Raw genomic sequence first — 24,447 nt, 5'->3', positions numbered from 1 at the left:
AAAAGTGATCAAAGGCACGACATTGGCATCATGCTGCTGTTATGTAAATAGACTCAGCTGAGGGCAGAACCAAGCAGGAATCTATATACCACGGAAGCAAAGTTCACTGTCATCCCAACCTGGGACTACTCCATGCTCTAGACCGACTTGAGCTCACATTGTTGCCACAGCTCAAATTCAGGGATTTGTCCCAGCCTCCCTCGAGGATAGAACCCAAGACCACAGGAGCAGTCTCAATTCTCAGCCCAAGTGCCTTCTCCTGTCACTTGAGAGCTGCAAATTTAGATGAAGGAGGACAACTTTCTACGAGGAGGGCTAGATGAGGCATCTACTTGACCAATTTTTAATGGAAACTAATAGATTAAACGAGTGTCTCTCTCATGCTGAGTTCTGTTTCAGTTAACTTTGTGGTGGAGAGGGGGCTGGCAAAGAGAAGGCTATGGCATTTTAAAAACAACTAGCTGAGGCCTGGAGGTTTTTCTTTCTTTTTCCAAGGATGCTGCAGTCTAAGGGGAAAAAAAAATGGGAGCGGGGGGAGGCGGAGAAACCATCTTCTCCCTGGCACTCTCAAAGTCTGATGCGGTGCCAGCCGCTCCACCAACTGTCTGGAGAGAAGGTAACTGTCACTCTTCTCACCGTAACTTCTTGCTTTCAGATCAGTGGCTGGCAGGTTTATCTGCTTCTGAGCAGCTTCGGAGCCACGTCAGTGACACTGGCTACGTCAGCAAGAGCAATCGGAAGGGAGCATGATGCCACTGCCAGCAGCGGTGGGAGGGAAAATTGTAGCCTTCAAGAAAATGCTTAGGTCTTTCCGTGTGGCTGCCTCGCTCACATTGACTTAGACGACTGCCAATGATTTCAGAAAGCCAGGAGGAGACAGGTAGCTTTACACAGCCATTTTCGAGTTGGGGGTGCAGGAGGTTTTAGCTAGTAAAGGCTTATGCTTTCAAACCCCTTGTGTAGGACCTGCCCTCAACTTAGGAGAGGGTGGGCTTCAATCAGAGGATGCAACCAAGGTGAACACCACCACCCAGCAAGTGCCTGAAGCCCCAGTCCACACGCCTCCAGTGATTACTGCAGTAATTCTGGCCCATTTCAGGTCACCCGTAGTTCTAGCTGCTTTCATTGTCATTCTCATGATAAACAGGACACAGTGACCACCAACAAGGGTCCTTGACACAGTGCTATTCTATGATCTATTTTTTTTAAAAGTAGGTTTAAAAGCCTCTGTTCTTGGAGTGGCAACCCTTGAAGTTCATGGTTGCAAAGATAGAATTCTATTTCATCGCCTTCTGGTTCAGGACAATGTTAAGGTGAAAAGACATGACTAACACACGGTCCAAATGCTTTCAAAGATATTGTTTTGGGAAAAGAAAGAAACTCTAAGGTAAAGATAGGCGGGGAACTTTGAAATATGTTCTTTAACCCAGTCTTGGCCAAAAGGGAAAAATTTCCACAGAGATTCCTGATAGCCCTAAAAGCAGCAAGTTAAAGTCAAAATCTTGTATCAAAAACTCATGTTGATTAGGTTTGAAGAAATAATTTTGCCTAATTCATGGATATGGAGACAATGTCAGGGTTCAGAAAGTGGCAGTTCTCATCTCAGTATATTCTTAATATTATAAATAACCTCTGGAGTAATGCTCAATGCCAGGCTCTAGTGGGAATTTAACATTATGGAATGACAATTATTAGTAACTTGCTGGGCAACCATGGTCAAGCCACTGGATTTCCCGTGCCTCTGTTTCATCACCTATTCTGCCCCCAATAAGCTAAAGATGAGGAAGTTAAGCTGTATCTCAGGGTTACTGAGGAACACATCTAAAGGTGATTATTTGAAGGAAAAGGATCAATACCACATTTGGAGTCACTAGCCTCATGGTCACTTGCAGGTCTGGATCAAAGCCATAACTGATATGCAGTACTTCTTCCGAGGTTCTTACCTTGGGACCTTGAACCCTATGGGGGGCCATGAACGGGCTTTAAAATGAGCCCATCTGCTCTGATCTAGGGGCAGACACCCACTGACACAAACAGTTTAAGAAGCATTGTTCTACAGTAAGACTTGGTTACAGGTGTACCAAAAAAAAAAAAAAAAAAAAACCCAAAACACTGCCTAACGGAGAGGAAAAGTCAAGGAAGATGGCCACAGAAGCCAAAAGAAATACACAGGATCGGATCTCAAGAAAACCATCAGGGCTTCACCTTGACTTTCTGGGTCATCTATCCGTTCGGACTGAGCCTATCTGTCAGAATGGAATTTCTCCAATCAGCAATACCTACAGGATCATTAATAATAAGCAGAAGAAATGACTGACTGAGGAAGGCAAAAGGCAGGAAGCACCTGAGCTGCCAACCATCCAATACCAAGAACACCTGTTAGAAGGAAAACCTAAGGATTTCACAGGGCTTTGTTGGTGTGGAGGAACAGGCAGATTCACAGCAAAAGGGTTGTAAGGAGTGGTAAACATGAGACTGTCTTCTTCGAAGTGTGAGAGCTGAGACTGAGGTCTGGGCCTGTGGATCAGAGTCAGGATGAAGAGATGGGTAATTCTATAGTATCAGAAGGCAGTATCAAAGGGTAAGAAAGAAAAAATGTGAAGTCACTCAGTCATGTTCGATTCTTTGCGACCCCGTGGACTGTAGCCTACCAGGCTCCTCTGTCCACGGGATTTTCCAGGCAAGGGTACTGGAGTGGGTTGCCATTTCCTTCTCCAGGACCAAAGGGTAGTACCAAAGGTAGTAGGTCCCAAACAAGACCCAAGTCCCAGCCCCAGAAGAGAAACCACGTTTGGAAGTAAAACCAAAGAGAACTGTAGGGAACACTCCAAGGAGAGGGGAATGGTGCAAAAGATGGACAAGACCTCAGTTGGGATCTTCAGAAACCAGGTTTGAAGGTGGCACTTAGAAAAAGAGGGAGGGAATTGGAAAGGATTCCAATTCCTGAGATCCAGGCAACAAATAAAATGCTCTAACACTTATAGAGCAATTTACAGCTTACAAATCATTAGGACATTCACTATCTCATTTAATCTTTATCACCCTGAAACACTGGGTGTAATTTTCTTTATTTTACCTATGAGGAAACTGAGGCTAGGAAGGGTGGATTATGCGACTTGCTCAAGGTCACTTGCCGAAAATCAGAGCTGGGACGCATCCCGATGCTCCCACCCCACCTGATTGTTATCCACCTGGAAAACCTTTATGTTAACTCCTAAGGGGCAAGGCTGAAGTGATTACAACGAACTCCACCCCCACCCCATCCCCGACACTTGCCCTAAAATCTGGGGCGGAGTAGCGCCCCCCTCCCCCGCGGTGCCAGGGAGGGGACCCGAGTGACGCGAAGCCAACAGCCCGGGGTTTCCCTGTCCTGCGGGGCTCTGAAGAGCGGGCAGCAGAAACCACGGTTCTTACACTCGAGGCAGTCAAGTAACACTCCAGCAGCAGCTGCCAGTTCGGGGCTTAAAGTGCGAGGGGCAGCGCTGGGCGAATTCCCTTCCAAGCGATCCGAAGTCCGGGACCCAGTGCGGGCGCCGGCTTCTGCGTATCCCAAGCTCGCCCCTGCCCCGCTGGTTCCTACTGGCGGTTCCCCAGTGCGTGGAGGAGGCGACAGGAGGCTGGGGTGGAATACTGGGGTGAAAGAGCGGTTGACTCTGGGGCAATAGTTTCCACTTCTGATCCTCCGGGTCAGAACCGTGAGCAAATCCTGCCTGGAAGTTTGGCCATCAAAGGTTTCGGATCAAGTAGCAAGTTGTGGGAGAGCTGTAGAGGTGGATGGAGGTGGAGGTCTGGGGTGGGGGTGGCGATAGGGGAAGAAGGGACAGACAGGAAGAGATGCCCCTTCCCACGCAGCCCCCTTGCGGCCCCGCGGGTGGGTGGCCGGTCCGTCTCTGCAGCCCGCGGGTGCGGAGAACGCGCCGGGCTTCGGGCACCGCGCATCGGGCACCTGGGCGCAGCGCAGCCCCTCCTGGCGAGTTCCGCGCTCCTCCCCACCTGCCCGCCGCCTCGCCCCCGCCGCGAAGACTCACAGTCCGCAGGAACTGGATCTCGTCCTCGCCTCCTTCTCCCCCTTCGGCCATGGCTCCCGAGGCGTCGGCGGTGCCCCAGCCTCCGGCGCCTCTGCTTCCCCCGGCAGCCGCTCGGCGTGCGCCCGCAGCTGCTGCGCTCTTTCTCCTCTTTCTCCTCCTTCTCCTCCTTCTCCTCCTCCTCCTCCGGCTCCTGGCTCTGCCTCAGCAGCACCGAGCTAATCCCCGACCATATAGGGAGCTGGGCAACACTCCACTGCACTGCAGAGCGCCAACGCCAACCAAGCAGCCCGCCTACCCTCTCGCCTCTCGCCCCAGCCAAGTGCGCGGCGGCCACCGGGCCCGAGGAGAGCGCAGCGCCTGGCGCACACAGCGGGCGGGGGCGGCGCTGCGACCCGGGCGGGGGCCGTGGGGCCTCCCCCGCAACGCGCCGCGCCGCGCCGCCGGCTCAGCGGAGACGTGCGCCCCGCGGCGACGACAGAGTGCCCCTACCCCGCGCGGATTCGCAAACAAAGGCCGGTTGCTTAGTCCAGCATGCCCAAACTAGGCACCTGCCCTCTCTCTTTGCCCTCGTTCGTTCGTGTGTGTGTGTGTGTGTGTGTGTTGGGCTCCAATGCTTTGCTCCAATCTGAGTGCCTCGTTCGGACCCCCAGCCGCGGAAGGCTGAGACGGGTGTGCCTGTGATCTTCTGAACAGCAGAGAGAAAACGGTGCAATGAGGGTGTCTGTCCATTCATAACAAAGTTTGCCTTTGCCTGCATGGCCCTTTCTGCACCTTAAGAGAACCCCTTCTCCTCTGCAAAACCCATTCAGTATGTTTTACCAAACTGCTTGATGATCCATTGTTGGTGGACAGAGTACCATCTCTCTGCACCTCAGAAACCTTCCGGGATTCCCCCATTCCATCCACAGTTCAGAGGTTAAGTGGCATGAACCCGTTCTCTCTGCCTACCCTCCTTTCCTAAATTTCTTCTGCATTTCAGGGTACCAGCCCTGGGAACTCTGTAAAAGAGAAACGGTGGGACCCCTTCTGTCTTTGGACTGCTGACATCTCACCCAGCCTTAGGTCACTTTCTGGAGTTGGGAGGCTGTCAGATTGTTCATTGCTAAAGCTGAGGTTTCAGGATGTCACCTTCTGTCTGCTGGCCAAGAAGTTCCAGGGCCAGAGACGCTTTCAAGAGAAGGGGCGCTAGTAAGAGCTGCATACCTAGGTTGAAAAGAAACTGGAAAGAGGTATGGGAGACAATTCTGGGCTACTGGTGGCACAGAACACTGGAAACCTCAACGAATTTTGCAACTTCCCCGTGGACAGCCTCTCTCTTGATTCTGCCTTAAGACCTCTTTCCTGGGCTCCAGTTCTACTTTTTCTATTGGACATCAGAGATGCTAAGAAAAATGTGTTGTTGTTTTTTATTTTACCAAAACTGCTTCCTTCCAGAGGTTGCGCCTTGACCCTTGTTCCTCTTCTGAAGCCTACCTAGAATAAACCAAGCCATCTGCACATCTTGGCCCTTTACATATTGGAGAGCACCTGTCATGCTCACCCTCATCCACTTTTCCCACCTCCTGACTAAAGATTCCTCTTTCCCTCACCGTCCTCTATAGCATAGTTTCCAGAGCCTCTGATGGCCTTGCTATAAGCACTCCAGTTTGTCTTCCTCCTAAATCAGAGTGCTCTCCTCCTTTGGACAGTCTGTACACAAAGCCTAATATTGGATTGGTATTGGAGCAGCACCAATGACACTTTATGTGTGAATTTAACTAGAATTTCTGTAGTTTTTTTTTTCTTTCCCACATGAGCCACTAACAAGACTTTACCATTTTGTTCATGTCCAAGTGTTGATACTTAAGTACCAGCTTTAAAAAATATTTCTATTATAATTTATTTTATTTCTATCTATGGTCCCTTAAGACATTTTTTGAATCTAGATTATACCATTCAAAATGCTGATTATCACTAATCTATAGTATGGCCTACCTTTGCCATACCTTCTTGGGTGATGTTGCATACTTTCATCTATGATTATTTGACGGGTAAAAACCTACATAAATATAGTATTTTGCATCCCTAATTTTTTCTTGTTCATGAGACTACAAATGCCTTTTCACACACTTTACTGAAAGATATGTGACACAGGACACTACTTGCTTTATTGGTCAAATAACCTCTGAGAAAAAGGAAGTGGTAATGAGTGATCTAACACTGTGAATGTATCCAACTGGATTCTGGGTGATCCTTACATTCCTTCAGTGTGTATAAAAGTGAGCTGTTTAATTATCCAATCTCAGATTTATTCTGGGGCTCAGCATACATTTGGGGGAAAGTAGAACATTTGTCCCTATGTGAAATCCTTTTCCAATCTTTAAAATGTCCCCAAAATTCACCACCGATGATGCTCTCATCAGGTGAAAACATTATCTCATCATGTTAGGATTTATTTAATCCAGGTCTGCAGATATAACACTGAATACGACAGCTGAATCCCTTGTTCTCAGAAATAGTTGAAAGAAAGGAAACTGGAATGGATTAGATGGATAGATAGATGACAGATTTCAGATACTGAACTTTGTTATTACTCCCATGAAGCCTGGGAGAGAATAAACTAAGATTGTTACTTGTCTTAAGTTATACATCTGGTAAGTGGCAGAGCTGTCATTCAGACATGGATTGTCTCACTCCAAGCCTAATACTTTTTGGTACTTTTTATCCTGTGCCACCTTGCTTCTAGGGCAGCAAAGTGGAAACCATCAATTTGATATACCCGTTCCCCACCACCCGACACCACCACATATCAGGCTTGTTCTCCCACACCCTGTATTTCAAACTGTCTCACCGAAAATTACTCTTTGTAGAAAGCTAGAGGACTTGGACCTCAGTTCTTAGAGGACTTAGCGTCTACTATAGTCTCATTGGAAAAAGCCAAGCCTCTCAGGTTTCTAAATCCTTGAAAGTTCTCTGTCATTATTAAAATTTCAGGAAGGTGTCCACAGAGCAATAAAATACCATTGGGATGCTCAAGTTGTTCAAAGACAGCCCTGGAAGCCAGCAACTTTGGAGGTGGGTCACTGAGCAGCCAACATCACCAACAGCTGGAAAGCACACTGTAATTACTCTGAGGCCTGTGGGGCCAAACTGGACGTTTTTATCTTTGCATTTATGTATGTACACTTATATACGTTCCGTTTACATATATATTTTAAAGGCCTGAAAAAACCTAAAGCCTGATTATTGAAATAAAATTCATGTATTTATTTTTCCCTCTGGCAAATTTTCAAATGAAGTATTGGTCCTGAGGATTTTCTCACATTACAGGGCCTTTTATATGTGTTTTACCAGAAAGATTGATACAGTTTTAAAATATTAATGAAAAATGGCTATAGTCATATCATTCAGTATCTTATTTGCTATGCTTTATTACTCATGGTGGTCAATTGCTCAAGTGGTATTAATAAGGCCAGGGCTGTGGATTCAATTCCAGGAGGGCCAGTTAGTCTCACTCTATTTGCTGGTCAAAGACCTTGGCCCCTTTACTCTGGCCAAGAGCCTCATAAATCTTTGCTGGTTTATCCATAGGAAAGGCAGGTCCAAGCCTTGTGACTAACTAAGACCTACCATGCTTGGAGACACAGAAGCTAAGAGGCCACACTTGATAGAGAGAGCCTTCCCCATCATATTAGAAATATATTAAACTCTACACAACACTGAATCCGTCTTCGATATCCATTTCAACCTCACTTCCCAACTACAGGAGTCATCCATCTATTGAAAATACATTTCTCCAGTTAATTGTGCTCATGACTTTGGCCTGAGTTGACTCAGATTCTACCTGGGGAAAGTATCAAAGGCAATGATGGAATAACTGTAGATGAGGGGCTGGCCTCTGCTAGCTGCCACCTTTTTTGATCCAACACTACACATGTAAGTACTATTTATATATTGACTGAAGATTTATTTATTTTTTCATTAACAAATAGTTTTTCCTAAAGCACATTTCCTAAAGCACATTTCTGTGCTTTTTCTCCAAGTATTTAAATTGTGAAGCTCTTTCACTGATGGGAGGGCAAGAAGGGATTGTCCCCAATTAAGCCCATGAACAGAAATAATTCCTCCAGAGGACACCTGCTTTTGATTTGGCCCTGATTAGAATGATGGCATATAAACTTACAGATGTCTTTTTTTTTTAATGTTAAGCAGTGATTATCATTAGTTTCCAAAATCTTATGCAATACGTTACTCAGTTGATAGATTCCTTTGGTCCAAAGACTTGGAAGCCATACCAAAAAACCTTGACTTGAATTCCTTTTTTTTCATTAGCAAGGGGACAGATGCAGGGAAATATTTGTCTTCTTCTACTGATATCTGTTTTATCTCTTTTATAAAAGTCACATCACAACTGCTTAACATAGACAAGATATCGTAATTAAGAAGACCTTCCTGCAGTTAACACATGAAAAATGTCTTTATTCTTTTTCTGACACCTTAAGATTGGAAGATTATATAATAAGGTTAAATCGCCACTTTAGTGAACCACTCAAAGAGGGGACCGAGGAGAGGGGGTTAACTGAATTTCAGCAGATATGGAAAGCTTCCCAGGTAGCTCAGTGGTTAAACAACAAAAAAACGCCTGCCAATAAAAGAGACACGGGTTCCATCCCTCAGTTGGGAAGATCCCCTGGAAAAGGAAATGGCAACCTGCTCCAGTATTCTTGCCTGGGAATCTCATGGACAGAAGAGCCTGGTGGGTTACTACTTGGCAGCTAAACATCAGCAAAACAGCTACGGATTTGGAGGCAAGCTGCGCACACCAGCAGAAGCCTGAGGGGTGGATCCTCGCACCCCTGTCTCCTTAGAGCTGAGCTTCAGGGCATCTCCAGCTGGAACAGCTTGTTAAAGCAATAGATTAACAATAGGACCATTGCTCATTTACATTTGCCTCCAGGAAAACCACGATTTAACCTTAAACTTGTACTCTGGCTAGTACAGGGGACAAAGTTTACACTAAGCAGATGAGGGTTTGAGTTCTATGACCCTGAGCAGGTGATTTAAGCTCTCAGAACCTATTTCATCTTCTGGAAAATGGGAAAGAAAAGACCTACTTCTCAAGGTTCCTGTAAGGGTTAAATGACTTAGTGATTAGAAAATGCTTAGCAGAGTGTCTTGTAAAAGTGCTCAGTAGGAAATCCTGAGATCTCTCTTGCAGATCCATCCCCTTCCTCTTCCTTTGCACTGGTTTCCAGTGCCTGCCCTTCAGATCCATTTGTGTGCCTTTTTTTAAACTGAAGTATAGTTGATTTACAATGCTGTGCCAAAATAGGGAACTATATTCTACATCCTGTAATAAACCATAATGGAAAAGGATATCTTAAAAGCAATGTATATAGGCCTGCCTCTCTTAAAGTTCCTTTTTCTTTTGATTTTTCATGAGGCCTCTACCCACCAAGAAAGACACAATGCCTCTGATTTCAGGACCCAATTTCCTGCCCCATTGAGCAAAACATTCTGGGCCGATCTCACGTGTTGTGAGTTCATGGTGAATGCCAACACTGCTTTTCGGTGTTTGTTTCCACGGAGTTTTGATCCAAGCTGTATTAAGTCCACACCTTTAATGAGAAATGTATTCTGTTGCCATGGCATATTGAAATTCATGGCTTTCTCTGGTAGGTGGAATCTTCCCTGCCCACCTCCATCGTCAGGTTTTGCCTAGGGCTTTATGAGATTGAGATCTGTGAAACTACACTTAATCAGATAAGTCTCAGTTACACTCAACTCAATGCCTTTGATTTCTAATTTCTGCATTTTAATTTTTCCTGCCTGCAGTTCAGTGGCACAGATTTATTGAAACTGTTGCCAGCAACAATTTGCTCTGACCTGCTATGGTTTTAAGAGTTGCTGCTGAAATAGGCAGGTACACAGTGGGAAGGAGATAAATGGAGTTTCGTGTCATTTATTTCAGGTGTCAGGGTAAGACCCACATTTCAGGAGGTAATAATGGAAGTAAATAACTTTTATTCTGGTTCTAAAGTAATGTTTCCGTAACCAACTTCTGGGTTAATTTGTCTCTTCAGCCTGTGCTGAGTAGATCTCATTTCTAGTGTCTTTGAGCTGGTGAAATTTCCTTTACAATGATTAAGGAATTTATCAAAGCAAATCTTCTTGCTCTCTACAAGGATGCACAATTTTCCATTGGCATTCAGAGCTGCAATGTCCTGGGACACGAACTCGGCTTTTGAAATTTCTTCTCAATATGTCACTGCTGCTGACAAGTGTGGCAGATCGCTCCAAGACTGATAAGAGCTCAGAGACTGGCAGTGCTCCTGGTTGCCTCCTGTTGCTCTCGTCTGAGATCCAAATAAAAGTCAGAGGTTTTAAACTCTACCTGCCTCATTCAACCTAGAGTTGAAGAGGAGATAAGCATTCTAGCCCATCGAGTCCATAGACCAGTAAAAATCTAGAGAAAATTGTCAGCAGCACCGTGAAGTTGCCAGTTTTTCCTGTTGCTTTGTAAACACATTAAAAAATCCAATTGCTAATGCCAGCTTATTAAAAAGCAGAGACATTACTTTTCCAACAAAGGTCCACCTAGTCAAAGCTAAGGTTTTTCCAGTAGTCATGTATGGATGTGAGAATTGGACTATACAGAAAGCTGAACACCAAAGAATTCATGCTTTTGAACTGTGGTGTTGAAGACTCTTGAGAGTCCCTTGGACAGTAAGGAGATCCAACTAGTCCATCCTAAAGGAAATCAGTCCTGTATATCCACTGGAAGGACTGATGCTAGAGCTGAAGCTGCAATACTTTGGCCACCTGATACAAAGAACTGACTCATTTGAAAAGACCCTGATGATGGGAAAGATTGAAGGTGGGAGGAGAGGGGGGCCACAGAGGATAAGATGGTTGGATGGCATCACCAACTCAATGGACATGAGTTTGAGTAAACTCTGGGAGTTGGTGATGGACAGGGAAGCCTGGTGTGCTGCAGTCCAAGGGGTCGCAAAGAGTCAGACATGACTGAATGACTGAACTGAACTGAACTGAATGCCTAGACCATTGTTTTATAAAAGAAAGAACATTTTAGCATAACAATAGAAATGACAAATCTTAGCATTAAAAATAAATTTGACTTTATAAACAACGCACTACATAATTTCTTTCTTCCTTTCTATCTTCCTCCCTCTCTCTCCCCTCCCCCATCTACCCTCCTTTGCTGCAAAGGAGATGCAGACATCATTAGAGATGAATTCTGGTCTGAGAATCAACCTCATTATTCTAAGATTGGGAAGACGGAGGCTCTCTGAGGTGAATTGAACTGATGAAAGCTGGGGCTGCACTCAGACCTTCTGGCTTCTTGTCTGGTATTTATTTTCCAGTTTTCTTTGTAATGAAATTCAGGGTAATGTCCCAGAGGTACAGCCTGATCCTGGAGTATCTTCCTAATCATCAAATAAAATTATTTTGCCTTCTCTTAAGTTGTGATGTTAAGTGAATTGACTATAGTCTAATTCTTTAGAAATAAAAAATACCTGTTTGGGAATTCTCTAGTGGCTAACTGGAGTCCTTGTTCACAAAGGAATGATTTCCTAGTCTTTAAAACCAGTAACAACAAAACAAACCCAGAAAGTTAAGATTGAGGTCAGTCTTAAAGATTCCTCACTTAAACACTTATACATTAAAACAGTATGTTTGAGGTGGTTTGGGGATTGGGTGGTTCTAGAATAGCCTTCATAAAAGCAGAGGATTGATTTACTAAATTACATGACCAAATTGATTGTGTGAAAGTCGTTTTCCATTGAGTTTCTACCTCAATATTTTAGTCTCTGATCGCCAAGGTTAAAAGAGACATCCCAAGCATGACATTTTAATTTTAGTTCTTGTTCTCCTCCTTGACCATTGAATTATTTAGCCCTGTCGACGAGTTACTATTTCTTGCAACTAACGTTATTCCTTCCTTACCCTTAGGGTCCATCCTTGAGGAGCACTACCCTGCCTCTCCTATGTCTCCACTTCCTTTGATGCCTTCTCTTCCTCATCAGGAACGGGCATTCCCCAATATTCCATCTTTGACCCTCCTTCATCCTCTATAAAATCCAAGCCTTATCCTTTCTTATAACTTTAGCTACCACCACTTCTAGGCCCAAATCTTTATTACCAGTTCTTCCAAGTTCCAAACTCACTTTGTTTAACCTCACGCTGAATGTTTCCAACTGTGCATGTATCACCGTTTCTTCAAACACAACGTGACTAAAGCAGAATTCATCTCATAAATAAGAACCCTCCCCATGAACTCTCCTTTTCCACACCAGCTGTCTTCTTTTTCCTCCCAATGTCTACATCTCACCATTCTTGGAAGAACAGTTTCTAGAATCAAGGCCTTATTCCTCCAGTGACATGGACAAGGGAACCAGCAGAAATAATAAACACCACTCAATCAAGATATCAATACACTCTGCTTCTCCCTGTTGTATTGCCCTGCTGTTACTGTCTGTAAGAAATAAAAAAAGTAGGGGGATGGATAAATTAGGAATTTAGAACTAACAGATACACAGTAATATATATAAAATAGATAACCAACAAGGACCTACTATATGCACAGGGAACTACACTCAATATTCCCTAACAACCTATAAAAGAAAAGAACCTGAAAACAAATAGATATATGTATATCTGAATCACTTTGATGTGCACCTGAAACTCACACAACATTGTAAATCTTTAATTTTTAAATTCTTCATTTTTTTAAAAATTTAAGAAAGTATTTAAAAAAAATTTTTTTTAAACTTCCAATTTTTAAAAATATAATGCCCCCCACAGAATCACCCTCAAACTAGAGACCAAGGTCAAGACTTAAAATATTTAAAAGCAAAGACAAGATTCAGAAGTTAAAGAGAGAAAATGAGTTTGGCCAAAGACTTCTGGAGAAAACTGTGATTTTTCTCGAATGGGTGTGGTGTCTACCTGGATCAGCAAATTTCAAGGTCTCTTCACTCTGGAACCCTATCCTTTGAATCCTGGTATCAACATATATTAGCTTTTGAATTTGGATAAGACACCCAGGTCCTCCTTGCTTCAATTTCCTTATTTGCAAATGAAAATAAACATTAAAATTTGTTAATAGGATGGTTGAAGAATTAAAAGTGGTCACTATCTGCAAAGCTTTTAGAACAGTGACTGGTAATGAACAGACACTGTGTTCAAGTCTGGTTTCCCAGAAGTAGACCTGAGACATGGATTTAGGGGTTGATCCCAGGAAATACCTGTAAATGATGAAGGGAAGGGAAGGGAAGAAGCAGGCAAGGGAAGAAAGCCAATAAGGGGTAAGTTATCAAGTCAGTTTCCCCTGTGAGACAGTGGACACTTAATCTCACTGGGAAACTCTGGGGGTCAGTAAGGAACACCCACCTCAGAGTCACCCCCAGAAGGACAAGGAGGCTGAGGTATTTATATACTAACTCCAGTCAGTCAGTGTTGAAGCCTGCTCCCAGGGGAGTGAATTCTCTGGCACTTTCACCAGCTCTGGCTGCCAGAGAAAGCCTTCAGGCAGTTGGAAACCGGGCTGGCAAGTCCCCTACAATAGTAGGGCCCAAGGAGATACATGGGGACATTGTCTACCAGTATGCTCAATAAATACACATCGTCATCATCACTGTTGAAGTCCAAAGGCAAAACAGATGAAAGCCAGGCTCTCCTGGCTGAGAGGAGAGAGTGGGGGTGATGAGCCGAAGATTTGCATGGGGAACCCGGTTCTCTCTACAGAATCTTAAAGATATGCAGAGCAGTTTAAGAAACACAGTTCATGGTGCCTGCTTCTGGGACCCTTTCCATCCTCAAGGAAATGCAACTTAGTTCCTGAGACAAACTATAAACATAGTATGATAAGGTAAGCAGCAATGGAAATGAGGACTTGCTCAGTGTCCAGCAAGTGGAGTAGAAGCTGTTTGAAAGGGTGAGATTGCCATGAACTGGGGCTGTCAGAATGGATGCTAGGGGGTAAATAGGATGAAACCCAGCCCTATATGCCGATTGTCTTCCCAAAGTGGTGCAGTGGTAAAGAATCCATCTGCCAGGGCAGGAGATGCATTTTCGATCCCTGGGTTGAGAAGATCCCCTGGAGGAGGAAATGGCAACCCACTTCAGTATTCTTGCCTGGAAAATTCCATGGGCAGAGGAGGCTGGCGGGCTACAGCCAACGGGGTCACAAGGAGTCAGACAAGACTTAGTGACTGAACGACAACGACATGATGATTAGTTGTCAGTTACAAGAACAAAGGCAGAGTAGAGTTTACAAGAGGTAGCAATAGCAATACACTGATTGGGCCCAAGAGTTTTCTAGATGCTAGGTATCAAAGCCGAAAGCCTAGGGGCTGGGACTTGCTGCTTTGGAAGATTCGTCAGTTATCCTGGAATATGCAGTATGATTTATGCTAGCTGTGTTGCCATTCTCCCTAAACCAGCCCTCCTAAAGGCAGATCCAGCTTTCAGTCTCCCTCTCCACCTCTGCACAGATCTTCCATCTTAAACATTACCTTTCATATCATAATAATAGCTATCAACAACTCTGTGAGGTAGGCATTTTTATTACCACTTTATAGATGAGGAGATTAAGAGTGGAGGTTAAGGAATATCTCTAAAGTTAAATTTGAATTTGCACTGTAGTCTATCTCATTTCAAACCCACACCAAATCACTATACTTGATGCCTTCATTTCAAGCAAAGAGGAGACAAAGAATTCGTTTAATTACTTGAAATTTGGAATAGTCACATTAGATCCTACAGACTGATTTAAAGCATTTATATTGATAGTTTTTTTTCTTCTGAGTGTCAGCACTGTTATGAGGACTGCTTCTAAGGCTCCTTGTATCCCAGCAGCTGCTGCAAGTTTAGAGAAAACAAATTGGAAAGGGACAAAAGAGAATAGATTGAGATCCATTTGAGTGACAGCTTCCTTGCCTTGGTCAACAGATGGTGCATTTATGGCATTCTTGGATCTCTAGGAGAAGAAGAATTCCTTGAGATCTGAGTTCAGCCCCATTTCTGCAAAAATCGCAGGGCTCATTCAGCTAGTACTTAACATTCCATCTGTTACCTTTTGGCAGTTTTTTTTTTTTTTTTAAATCAAAGGTACTCATTACCTGAAGCCTCCTTTCACTGTTAACAGATGTGTTAAAGATATCTTCGTTCAGATATTCATTCATTCATTCATTTCTGATGACAGCTTAGGAAAGCAGAGAGAGTAAAATATTATTCTTTATTTACAGGTAAGGAGAGATGGCAAATAACGATCCTTTAATTTGGTCTTTCCCTCTTGCAGACACAACCCTGCCCCCCCACCCCCCCCCCCCCAACCCGCTTCCTCCCATTTTAGCATCCCCAGAGAAAAAACTCTGCAAGGTTCTGGAGTAGATCACAGGAAGGGCAGATGCAGACTCTTCTCAGAGTTCCGGTTAAGTGATGACTTGCCAATCCCTGAGGCCAGAGGTCTTCTCCATTTTTTTTTTTATCAGATAAATCCATGACTGGGTGCTGAAAATACTTGGGTAAAATCACACCAGGATGAAAGGGAACAGATACAAGAGGATCACTTTAGAGGTCATTTTCCAAATACTTCAGAAGTGTTTTAGGATATTCTGGGCTCCTTGAGGCACTAGGCTCTCTGGGACCACCTGTGTATGTGGACATGCCATTCCAAATTTAGAATCACATGAAGCTAGCACGAGCTTGGGAAGTTAATGTTGAAAATGTAAGTCTAACTCCCTAAGGAGCAGCAGTTAGTCTTAATTACCTGGAGGTGACTGTGTGTTTCTCTGGAAGGATATACACAATGATCCTTCCCTAAACTTTTAATGATGATGATAATAATCGTAATAGCCACTGTAGGGGTAGTAAGCTCATATTGACTGTGTGTCAGGCACTATTTGGTTTCTATATGTATTAAATCATTTAGTCCTACAATAGTCTTATATAGTCAGTATTATTATTATTGTCCACATTTTACAATTGAGTTAGCTAAGGCTCAGAATTAAAGTTACTTGCCCAAGGTCACATAGCGAATCAGTGGTGAGATTTAAATACAGGCAGCTTGTATTCGTTATCTATTGCTGTATTACAAATTACTCCAAAACTTAGTGACCTAAAACAGTATATATTATCTCATACTTTACATGGTCGGGAATCAGAGCGGAGCTTAGTTGGATCTTCTGAATCAGGGTCTCTCACGGGCTGCATTCAAGGTGTCAGTAAGGGCTGGTTATATCAAAGGTCAAGGTAGGAAGGATCCACTTCCATTGCCTCTCATGTGTTTACCGATAGCAATTCCTTGGGCTGAGCGCCTCAGCTCCTCTCTGAATGTTGGCCGAAGGCTGCCCACAGATACTTGCCACATGGGCCTCTCCATAAGGAAGTATACAGCGCAGCAACTTGCTTCATTAGAACAAGCAAGCCAGAAGGTTCAGAGAGAGAGAGAGGAGATGCTAGCAAGATAGACGTCACAGCCTTTTGTAACCTAGTCTCAGAAGTGATATCTCATTACCTTGCCATATTCTATTCATTAAAAATGATTTTCCAGGTCCCACCCACTCTCAGAGTGTATAGTATTAATACAAAAGTTGTCAACACCAGGGAGCAGGATCATTGAGGGCATGATGCATTCCACACGGCCTGACTTCAGAGCCTAAGGCACTGATCAAGAAAGGAAAAGGACAAGTTTTCCTTATGGTCAAATTCAGAAGAACCAAACCTATCTCAGCAAAGGGCATAGAGATGGAATGTCCTAGCCTGGGACCAGCTAAAGTTAATAATTTTCAGATCACTTACGCTTTGGGAATTATGTTTCCCTACCTGGCAAACTTTGCCATTTAGCTCCAAGGACAAAGAAATGAAAAGCTGGGGATAATTATTTCTCTAATTCCCACTGTAAAGTTAGTGATGAGAGAAATGAAACTGAGGAACAATCCCTCTTCCCGTCTTCCTGTCCTTTGTCTTTCCTGCTCTGATTTTAGGTTTCTCTGGCAATTTCTCTGTCTCTCATCCATTCCCCTCCCACCTGACCAGCTTTCTCTTCCTAGTCTCTTCTTGAGGTATGTATATATTAATCTTTTATCCTTCTTTCTCCCTAGGTTGTTTTTAAGTTTTAATTTATAAAAAGGTCTTTGGAAGGAAGAAGTCAAGATCAAACAAATTCACCAGAAAGTGGTAGGATGTTCATTTTTATGTGTCAGTTTGGCTAGACCATGGAACCCAGTTGTTTATTCAGACACTCATCTGTTGGTGCTGTGAAGATATTTTGTGGTGTGATTAAGATCTATAGTCCATTGATTTTATGTAAAGGAGATTATCCTGAATAATATGAGTGGGACTGATCTAAACTGTTGAAACTGACGTTTCCTGGAAGAAGAAATTTTGCCTGTAGATTGCAACATCGGCTCCTGCCTGAGAGTTTCCAGATATCTTGTCCTGATAGCTTGCCCTGCAGATTTAGAACTTGCCTAGTTCCCACAATCACATAAGTCAATTTCTTTTCATATACATATCCCCTGGAGAAGGAAATGGCCACTCACTCCAGTATTCTTGCCTGGGAAATCCCACGGACAGAGGAGCCAGGCAGGCTATAGTCCATGGGGTCACAAAGGAGTCAGACACGACTTAGTGACAAAACAACAGCAAAGCAATGTATCAATAAATACAATGTAAATTGAAAATATCTTAAGTCAAAAATGCATTTACTATACCCAACCTACCAAACATCATAGCTTAGCCTAAGCCTGCTTTAAACATGCTCAAAATACTTAACGTTAACTTCCAGTTGGGCAAAATCATCTAACAAAAAGCCTCTTTCATGATAAAGTGTTGAATATCTCATGTAATTTATTGAATGTTGTACTGAAAGTGGAAAACAGGGTGGCTGAAGGGTACAGAATGGTTGTAAGTGCATCAGCTGTTTATCCTACTGATCGTGTGGCTGACTGAGAGCTGCTCTTGCCCAGCATCACAAGAGAGTATCGTACTAGCCTGGGAAAACATCAAAATATGAAGTATGGTTTCTACTGCACCATTGTAAAGTCAGAAAAATCATAGTCAAACTGTCATAAGCTGGGGACTGTCTGTATCCATATATGAGTATGCATGCATGCATGGGTGCTCAGTCGTGTCTGACTCTTTGTGACCCCATGACTGTAGCCCCCCAGGCTCCTCTGTCCATGGAATTATAGACATATAGATAAACACACAACTTGTTGATTCTGTTTCTCTGGTAGCACCCGGAATGACACAGGTGGGAATGTCCAGGAGTTCTGAAAGTAGTCTCTATAGTGGTTGGGAGAGGCAGGCACACATTCTTTTTAAAAGAGGAGTTGATTAATGCAAAGAAATGAATTGTTAGTGATACCTGATGTGAAGAACTGACTCATTGGAAAAGACCCTGATGCTGGGAGGGATTGGGGGCAGGAGGAGAAGGGGACCACAGAGGATGAGATGGCTGGATGGCATCACCGACTCTATGGGCATGAGTTTGAGTAAACTCTGGGAGTTGGTGATGGACAGAGAGGCCTGGCATGCTGCGGTTCATGGGGTTGCAAAGAGTTGGACACGACTGAGCGACTGAACTGAACTGAACTGAACACCATCTTCAGACTTTTTCAGTCACTCTTCCCTGTCCCATCAAAGCTTTTCTTGTCATGTTGTCCATTCTCTCAGGGACCTCATTGCTAATACATCGTTCTATTATTCTGTTTTATTCACATTTACATTCCTAGCTCTGAGCATTGCAATTTATGCCATTTCATACAGGTTTACTTGAAGACGGACTGGTAAGTTTACATTTAAATAAGAGCATCCAGTGTCTTAACACAGTGATAAGACAAATGGTCAGGTTCATGTACCATGAAGGGCAGTGAAAGACAATACCTTGGGGCAGGAGCTCCTCCTCACGCTTCTCAAATACTATCACTCAGCCGCCTTGTCAGCTACCCATATTCATACACATTTCTGTGCCTTTTCCCACACATGGTCACAGACTGATTAAACCATGCAAAATGGTTAAAGATTCGCATAAAGATCAGTCATCTTAAAGTGTGGTCTCAAGATCCCAACAGGTCCCCAACACACTCTCAAGGAATCTGCTAGGTCGTCCACGTCCACCTGTATTCCTGTGTGATACTATATATTCCTCATCCACTTCAATCAAACCAGCATATTAGAACATATTAGAAAGGAAAAGGCAGATTTAAGAGTCATGTTCTCTTTTACTGTCATCCATGAAAGAGATTTGAAAAAATGTATCATAGTGACCTTTTTCTCACTAGTTTTTTTGGGAAAAAATATTTTACATAAAATGTTACACACAATGAGTCTATTATCATTTTAAATGAGTTAATACCTGCCTATTTTTAGAAATTTGATCTGTTTTAATTTCTGATGTGAGAAATATCATTAGATATACGCCATATAAAGAAAAGCTTTTCGTGTTCTCAGTAATTTTTAAGAGAGTAAAGAATTCTAAAACCAAATGCTTGAGAAACTATGGTTATACATCATTGATTATGTTTCTGTTGGACCGAGAGGCATAGGGTGCCCCTGAGTAGGGTGGGGTGATGGGTGACTGGCCAGCCTCAGGAATTGGAAGCAATTTAGAGTGACAAGGAGCCTCAAGACTGTTCCTTTCCTTAATGGTCAAATCCACATCAGAGGCTGTGTTTTATATTCCTTCTTTGTCTTCTACTGAGCCTAGAAGGATCATGAGTACACAATACATACTGTATAAAATGCATTGACTGATGTCTGTTGATCTTCAATTGTGCAGAATGTATTAATTTGAAATAAGGAGGTCTCTGTCATGCAGCTCAAGAAACTTAATATCAGTCTCAAGAGCTACAACATGAACAGTTTTATAGAATTGTAAAGTTGAAAAATCATAAGCCAAGTCATCATAAGTTGGGGGCCACCTGTATCCATATATGGGTATAGATATATAGATAAATGCAGAACTCACTGATTCTATTTCTCTGGTGGAACCCTGAATGACACTTGTGGGAATCTCTGCCCCTTACCCCACCACACACACACACACACACAGCCTAGAGCCTGCAGCCTTTTCTCGGTGCATGGATGGAGTCACTAGGTCTGGGAGATTCTAAAGTTTTCCTTTGGTTCAAGAAACTAGCAGGCCAGGACACCAATATTTACAGCCTGGATCTTAGATCAACGACAGATTGGAGACTGGTGATATATAACCCAGGGTTTACTGACTGTGTGCATGCTCTTTCTTGCACAGTTTTTAAGTCCAGACTAAAGTACAGTTACAAGAGCTGAATCAAAGCTCATCCTACTGGCTGTGAGATCTTGAGCAAATTTCTTACACTCTACCGACCTCAGTGTCCCTATCTGTAAAATAGGAATACTAGTAATACAAGTTGAAAAGGTTGCGGTGAATATTAAGTGATATAATGTATGCCAAATGTTCAGCAAAAGGGCCTGGCACCATGAAAGACCTGGAAAAAAATGTGAAATACTTTTGCTCTTATATGTCTAACACTTTTTTGTGTTAGGCAGAATAGAGGGGCCAGAAGATGAAATTTCTGCTCCTACTTGATGGTTCGTGTTTAGTATTCTAAGCACTAGAGAGACCCATTGTTTCCCCCAGTGCTTGCTGTGGATGAGGAAGGAAAACACAGATTTGTCTTGCTTCTTTTTTCGTTCCCATCAAAAGCCTGGAAATGGAGGACAACCACTGGGGCATTAAAGACCCAGTGCTTCCACTTTGACCTTCTGCTGTGTGTGAGTTTGGGACAATCCCCTTCCATCCAACAAGATCCTGTTTGAGTTGGAACAAAAGCTTCTCTTGCTGGAAGGAAAGGGCATGGTGCTGACCGGGCAGCGGGTTTGTTTGCCAAGGATCTTTGGGCTACTGGTTAACTGTCAGCACAGAGTTGGTTTTCATGTCTGGAGCCAGGAAAACATACTCCTTAATGCCCACATATTTGCAGTGTGACACACGTCTTGGAAGCCCGTCACATGGATTGCAGCGGTCACCTGATTTGTTTCCCAGGAAAGCTTGTCTTCATGAGATATTATTAGAGATGAACGCTATGAGCGATGTGCACCGAGGACAGGACGGCAGCCACCTAACTTCAAAGTCTCCTCTCCTCCCCAGGCCCCTGTAGGCTGAGCCCTGTCATCAGCTTGCCCCAGAAATAGATCTTTCAGCAGCAAGGGGACTGTGACTCGCCTGGTATCTGCATTTGAGAATCAAAGGACCGATTTCAGGTAATGATATGCTGTTTGTCTGGAGACAGGTTTGGGGGCTGCTCTCCTGTTCTGCTGAAGGAATGGAAAGCAGTATGATTTCACACCAACGGCTGGTTCTGGTGTGAGTCTAAAGTAAAACAGAAGAAAACAAGGAGACACCCACCACTTCACCAAGGCACCCAAAGAGGCAAGCTAATGCAGAGGGTTGGGGCGAAAGAGTGCTGAACGTGAAATCAACTGAATTGCTTGTTTCAGAAGAGGGCACTGAAATAACAACAAAGCTAGAGAGATGTAACGCCAGGTAATGTCTGAAAAGAAGCTAAAAAGATGCATATTGTTTAATAGGAAGAGCGAAAAAGCGAGGGAAGATATAACAACATTTTCTGTGTTTAACAAGCTGTTTCCATCACTACTGGACAAAGGAGGAAAATGTGGATTAGAATTAGGAATTTGGGTTAAGTCACCAGAACTTTGTTGCTGTAGTAACAGGGGAGAAAATAGAACAAATGCTTCAGTGCATCGTTAAAACAGGAGGGGTCCCTACATGTTAGGAGTGGCTCGAGGCCATCTTTCAATTTTAGGCAGTGAGTTGCAAATACTGTAGTGCATTATTTTCTACGTAATCTTTTCCTTTCTTTTTTTTTTTTGGTCACATGGCATGGGGGGTCTTAGCTCCCCAACCAGGGACTGAACCTGCACAACCTGCAGTGGGAGCATGGTGTCCTAATCCCTGGACCACCAGGGAAGACCTCTACATAAACTTTGACCTAAAGAAACTTTTGTTATTGCAATAACAATGAGGCAATGGCAGGGTTTAAAAATAACCAAGACAAGACATGAAAATATCAAGTAGCAAACAGTAAGTGTCCTTAATAAATGAGCAGGCTTTTAGAAACAAGGAAGTATGAAGAGGGAAAAATGGAAGACTGCAAGCATGTGTATGCTTAATTTTCCAAACATGTATTCTTGTTGGTGATATTCTCCCTCAACAATTGGAGGCTCACTCCAGACCCAGCTCATTCATCTCCAAATATCCATCTACTGAAGCTAAAGCTCCAATACTTTGGCCACTTGATGCGAAGGGCCGACTCACTGGAAAAGACCCTGATGCTGGGGAAAATTGAGGGCAGGAGGAGGAGGGGATGTCAGAGGATGAGATAGGTTGCATCATTGACTCAGTGGATATGAATTTGAGCAAGCTCTGAGAGATAGTAAAGGACAGAGAAGCCTGGCGTGCTGCAGTTTATGGGGTCGCAAAGAGTTGGACACTGACAGCTAACAGCAACAACCAGTTCTGATCCATCCATCACCCTTCCTGCGCTCTGAGCATCCCCATAATTAGGTTAGGTCGCCCTCTGGTGGCAAGGACCTAATCTTATCCTTTGCCATCCCTCTGATGAGTTCAACATTTTGGTAAACAGCTTTTTCGTATGTAGAAAATACAAACTCACAATTTTTACAGAATAAAGAAACCATAAAATATAAACTATTTATAGTTTCTTTTAAATTTCTTGTAAAGAATTCAGAAAGCAATTTTGGATCTTGAAGAACCTGAGTAATAATTATTCGACTATTTTATAAAAAGGGGTATCATTAATAGGGATTCTTTGTTACTGAGATTGATAGAAAGCCTAGAAAATAAGCTTTCACTGTTGATGGCAAATATAACACTGTGATTTATAAGTAGATGTTTTCAGCCAAAACAGCCTTCATAAACCTACTTGAAATGAACCTGAAGGCCAACAATTACTGAAAATAACGAGGAGATAAGAAAAAAACAGTAATAATTGAATTTCAATCATTGTCTAAGCAGATAGGATTAATAGTTAATAAACAGACAGGATTCTTGTCCTGATACTGCCCCTGTCTGGTTCTGTGTTCTTGGATTTCACTAGATACTCTGATGACATTCAAATATATTTTCTCGGGCTTCCTTGGTGGCTCAGTGGTAAAGATTCCACTTTCCAATACAGGAGACTGAGGTTCGATCCCTGACCCAGGAAGATTCCACTTGCCATGGAGTGCCTAAGCCAGTGTACCACAACTAGCGCACCTGCACTCTAGAGCCTGGGAACAACAGCTATTAAGCCCACGAGCCACTACTACTGAAGCCCTGCAACCTACAGCCCGTGCTCTGCAACAAATAGGAAAAGCCACTGCAATGAGAAGCCCATGCCCTGCAGCTAAAGAAGAGCCTGTGCAGCAATGAAGACCTAGCACAGACAAAAATAAATAAATAAAATTATTTGTTTAATTTCCTCTTTTTTCTTTAAGTGTCTCCAGTATTACTTGCAACCTAAATATTTACCAAAGTAACATTAACTCAATGTTCTCCAGAAAGCTGCAATCAGCACTGACCAATAATATATGCACACACATTAGGGAGATAATTAAAAACAATGAATACATGAAGAAGGTTTCCTCTGATTATTTAAAAGACAGTGGAAGATATGGCAGAAATGAACATCAAAGTGGACATTTTATGGACACAACTACAAGGAGAGGGCCTGACATTTAATTTCAAATTCAAACTTTAAAGAAAGAGTCTATAAATGAGCTTTGGGCAAGGGTTCATCCAGGTCTACACAACCATGACTGCAAGCGGGGTGAATAGGATAGGGTTGGGAGTTGGGGGCAGATAACTCAGCAGATGTCCACTGCAAGGACAAAATTCATATCAGTTTAAAATAAGTGAATGATCTTTAGATTTGACCCCAATAAGTACGTGTTTACACTGCTGCTACTGTTGTTGATAATTAACAAGGAAGTGGATATTTTTTATTTAGCTCCTTGACTTTAAGTAGTAGAACTTAAGTCATATTATTCAGTTAATATATTCTAACTCATGCTACAAAAAAGTTTTATGTCTCTGTTAAGATTTCTTACAAGGAATATAACAGTAAAAAAAGTTAATCTGTTGGATAAAAATGCATCTGAGCCTTAATATCTGCTGTGAAAAGTTAAAGTCGTTCAGTCGTGTCCACTCTTTGCAACCCCATGCCCTATACAGTCCATGAAATTTCTCCAGGCAAGAATACTAGAGTGGGTAGCCATTCCCTTCTCCAGGGGATCTTCCCAACCCAGGAATCGAACCCAGGTCTCCTGCATTGCAGGCAGATTCTTTACCAGTTGAGCCACCACGGAAGCCCTAAATGTCTGCTATAAAATGCCATAATTTGAAAAAAAA

General features: G+C 43.1%; 2 protein-coding genes across 14 annotated transcripts in view; one reads left to right on the top strand and one right to left on the bottom strand.

Moving 5' to 3' along the window:
• RYR3 (ryanodine receptor 3) overlaps positions 1-4,311 on the bottom strand; it is a 548,224-nt gene extending 543,913 nt beyond the window's left edge. For all 13 annotated transcript variants that reach the window (XM_043919301.1, XM_043919310.1, XM_043919307.1 and 10 more), the window contains exon 1: positions 4,029-4,311. In XM_043919301.1, the coding sequence (XP_043775236.1) occupies positions 4,029-4,079 (51 nt within the window). In that variant the 5' untranslated portion in view covers positions 4,080-4,311. The remainder of the gene's footprint in view (positions 1-4,028) is intronic.
• Positions 4,078-23,481, top strand: LOC122705656 (resuscitation-promoting factor RpfA-like). Its single transcript, XM_043921077.1, has 3 exons — positions 4,078-4,144; positions 4,263-4,540; positions 23,234-23,481. The coding sequence occupies exons 1-3, from the start codon at positions 4,078-4,080 to the stop codon at positions 23,306-23,308; spliced, it is 420 nt and encodes a 139-aa protein (XP_043777012.1). The 3' UTR covers positions 23,309-23,481.
• The last annotated feature ends 966 nt before the right edge of the window (positions 23,482-24,447 follow it).

The sequence above is a fragment of the Cervus elaphus genome, chromosome 12 (genome assembly GCF_910594005.1).
Source record: "Cervus elaphus chromosome 12, mCerEla1.1, whole genome shotgun sequence".
Taxonomy (NCBI): Eukaryota; Metazoa; Chordata; class Mammalia; order Artiodactyla; family Cervidae; genus Cervus; species Cervus elaphus.
This window is presented reverse-complemented; position numbering and strand designations above follow the sequence as displayed.

What these genes read in the sequence shown, in the direction of transcription:
- LOC122705656 (XM_043921077.1), top strand. Translation starts at nt 4,078, where the DNA reads ATGGCTCCCGAGGCGTCGGCGGTGCCCCAGCCTCCGGCGCCTCTGCTT. An exon ending in TCCCCCGGCAGCCGCTCGGC is followed by an intron (nt 4,145 to 4,262) that starts GTGCGCCCGCAG and finishes CCGACCATATAG; the next exon opens with GGAGCTGGGCAACACTCCAC. An exon ending in GCGCGGATTCGCAAACAAAG is followed by an intron (nt 4,541 to 23,233) that starts GCCGGTTGCTTA and finishes TTTCCAATACAG; the next exon opens with GAGACTGAGGTTCGATCCCT.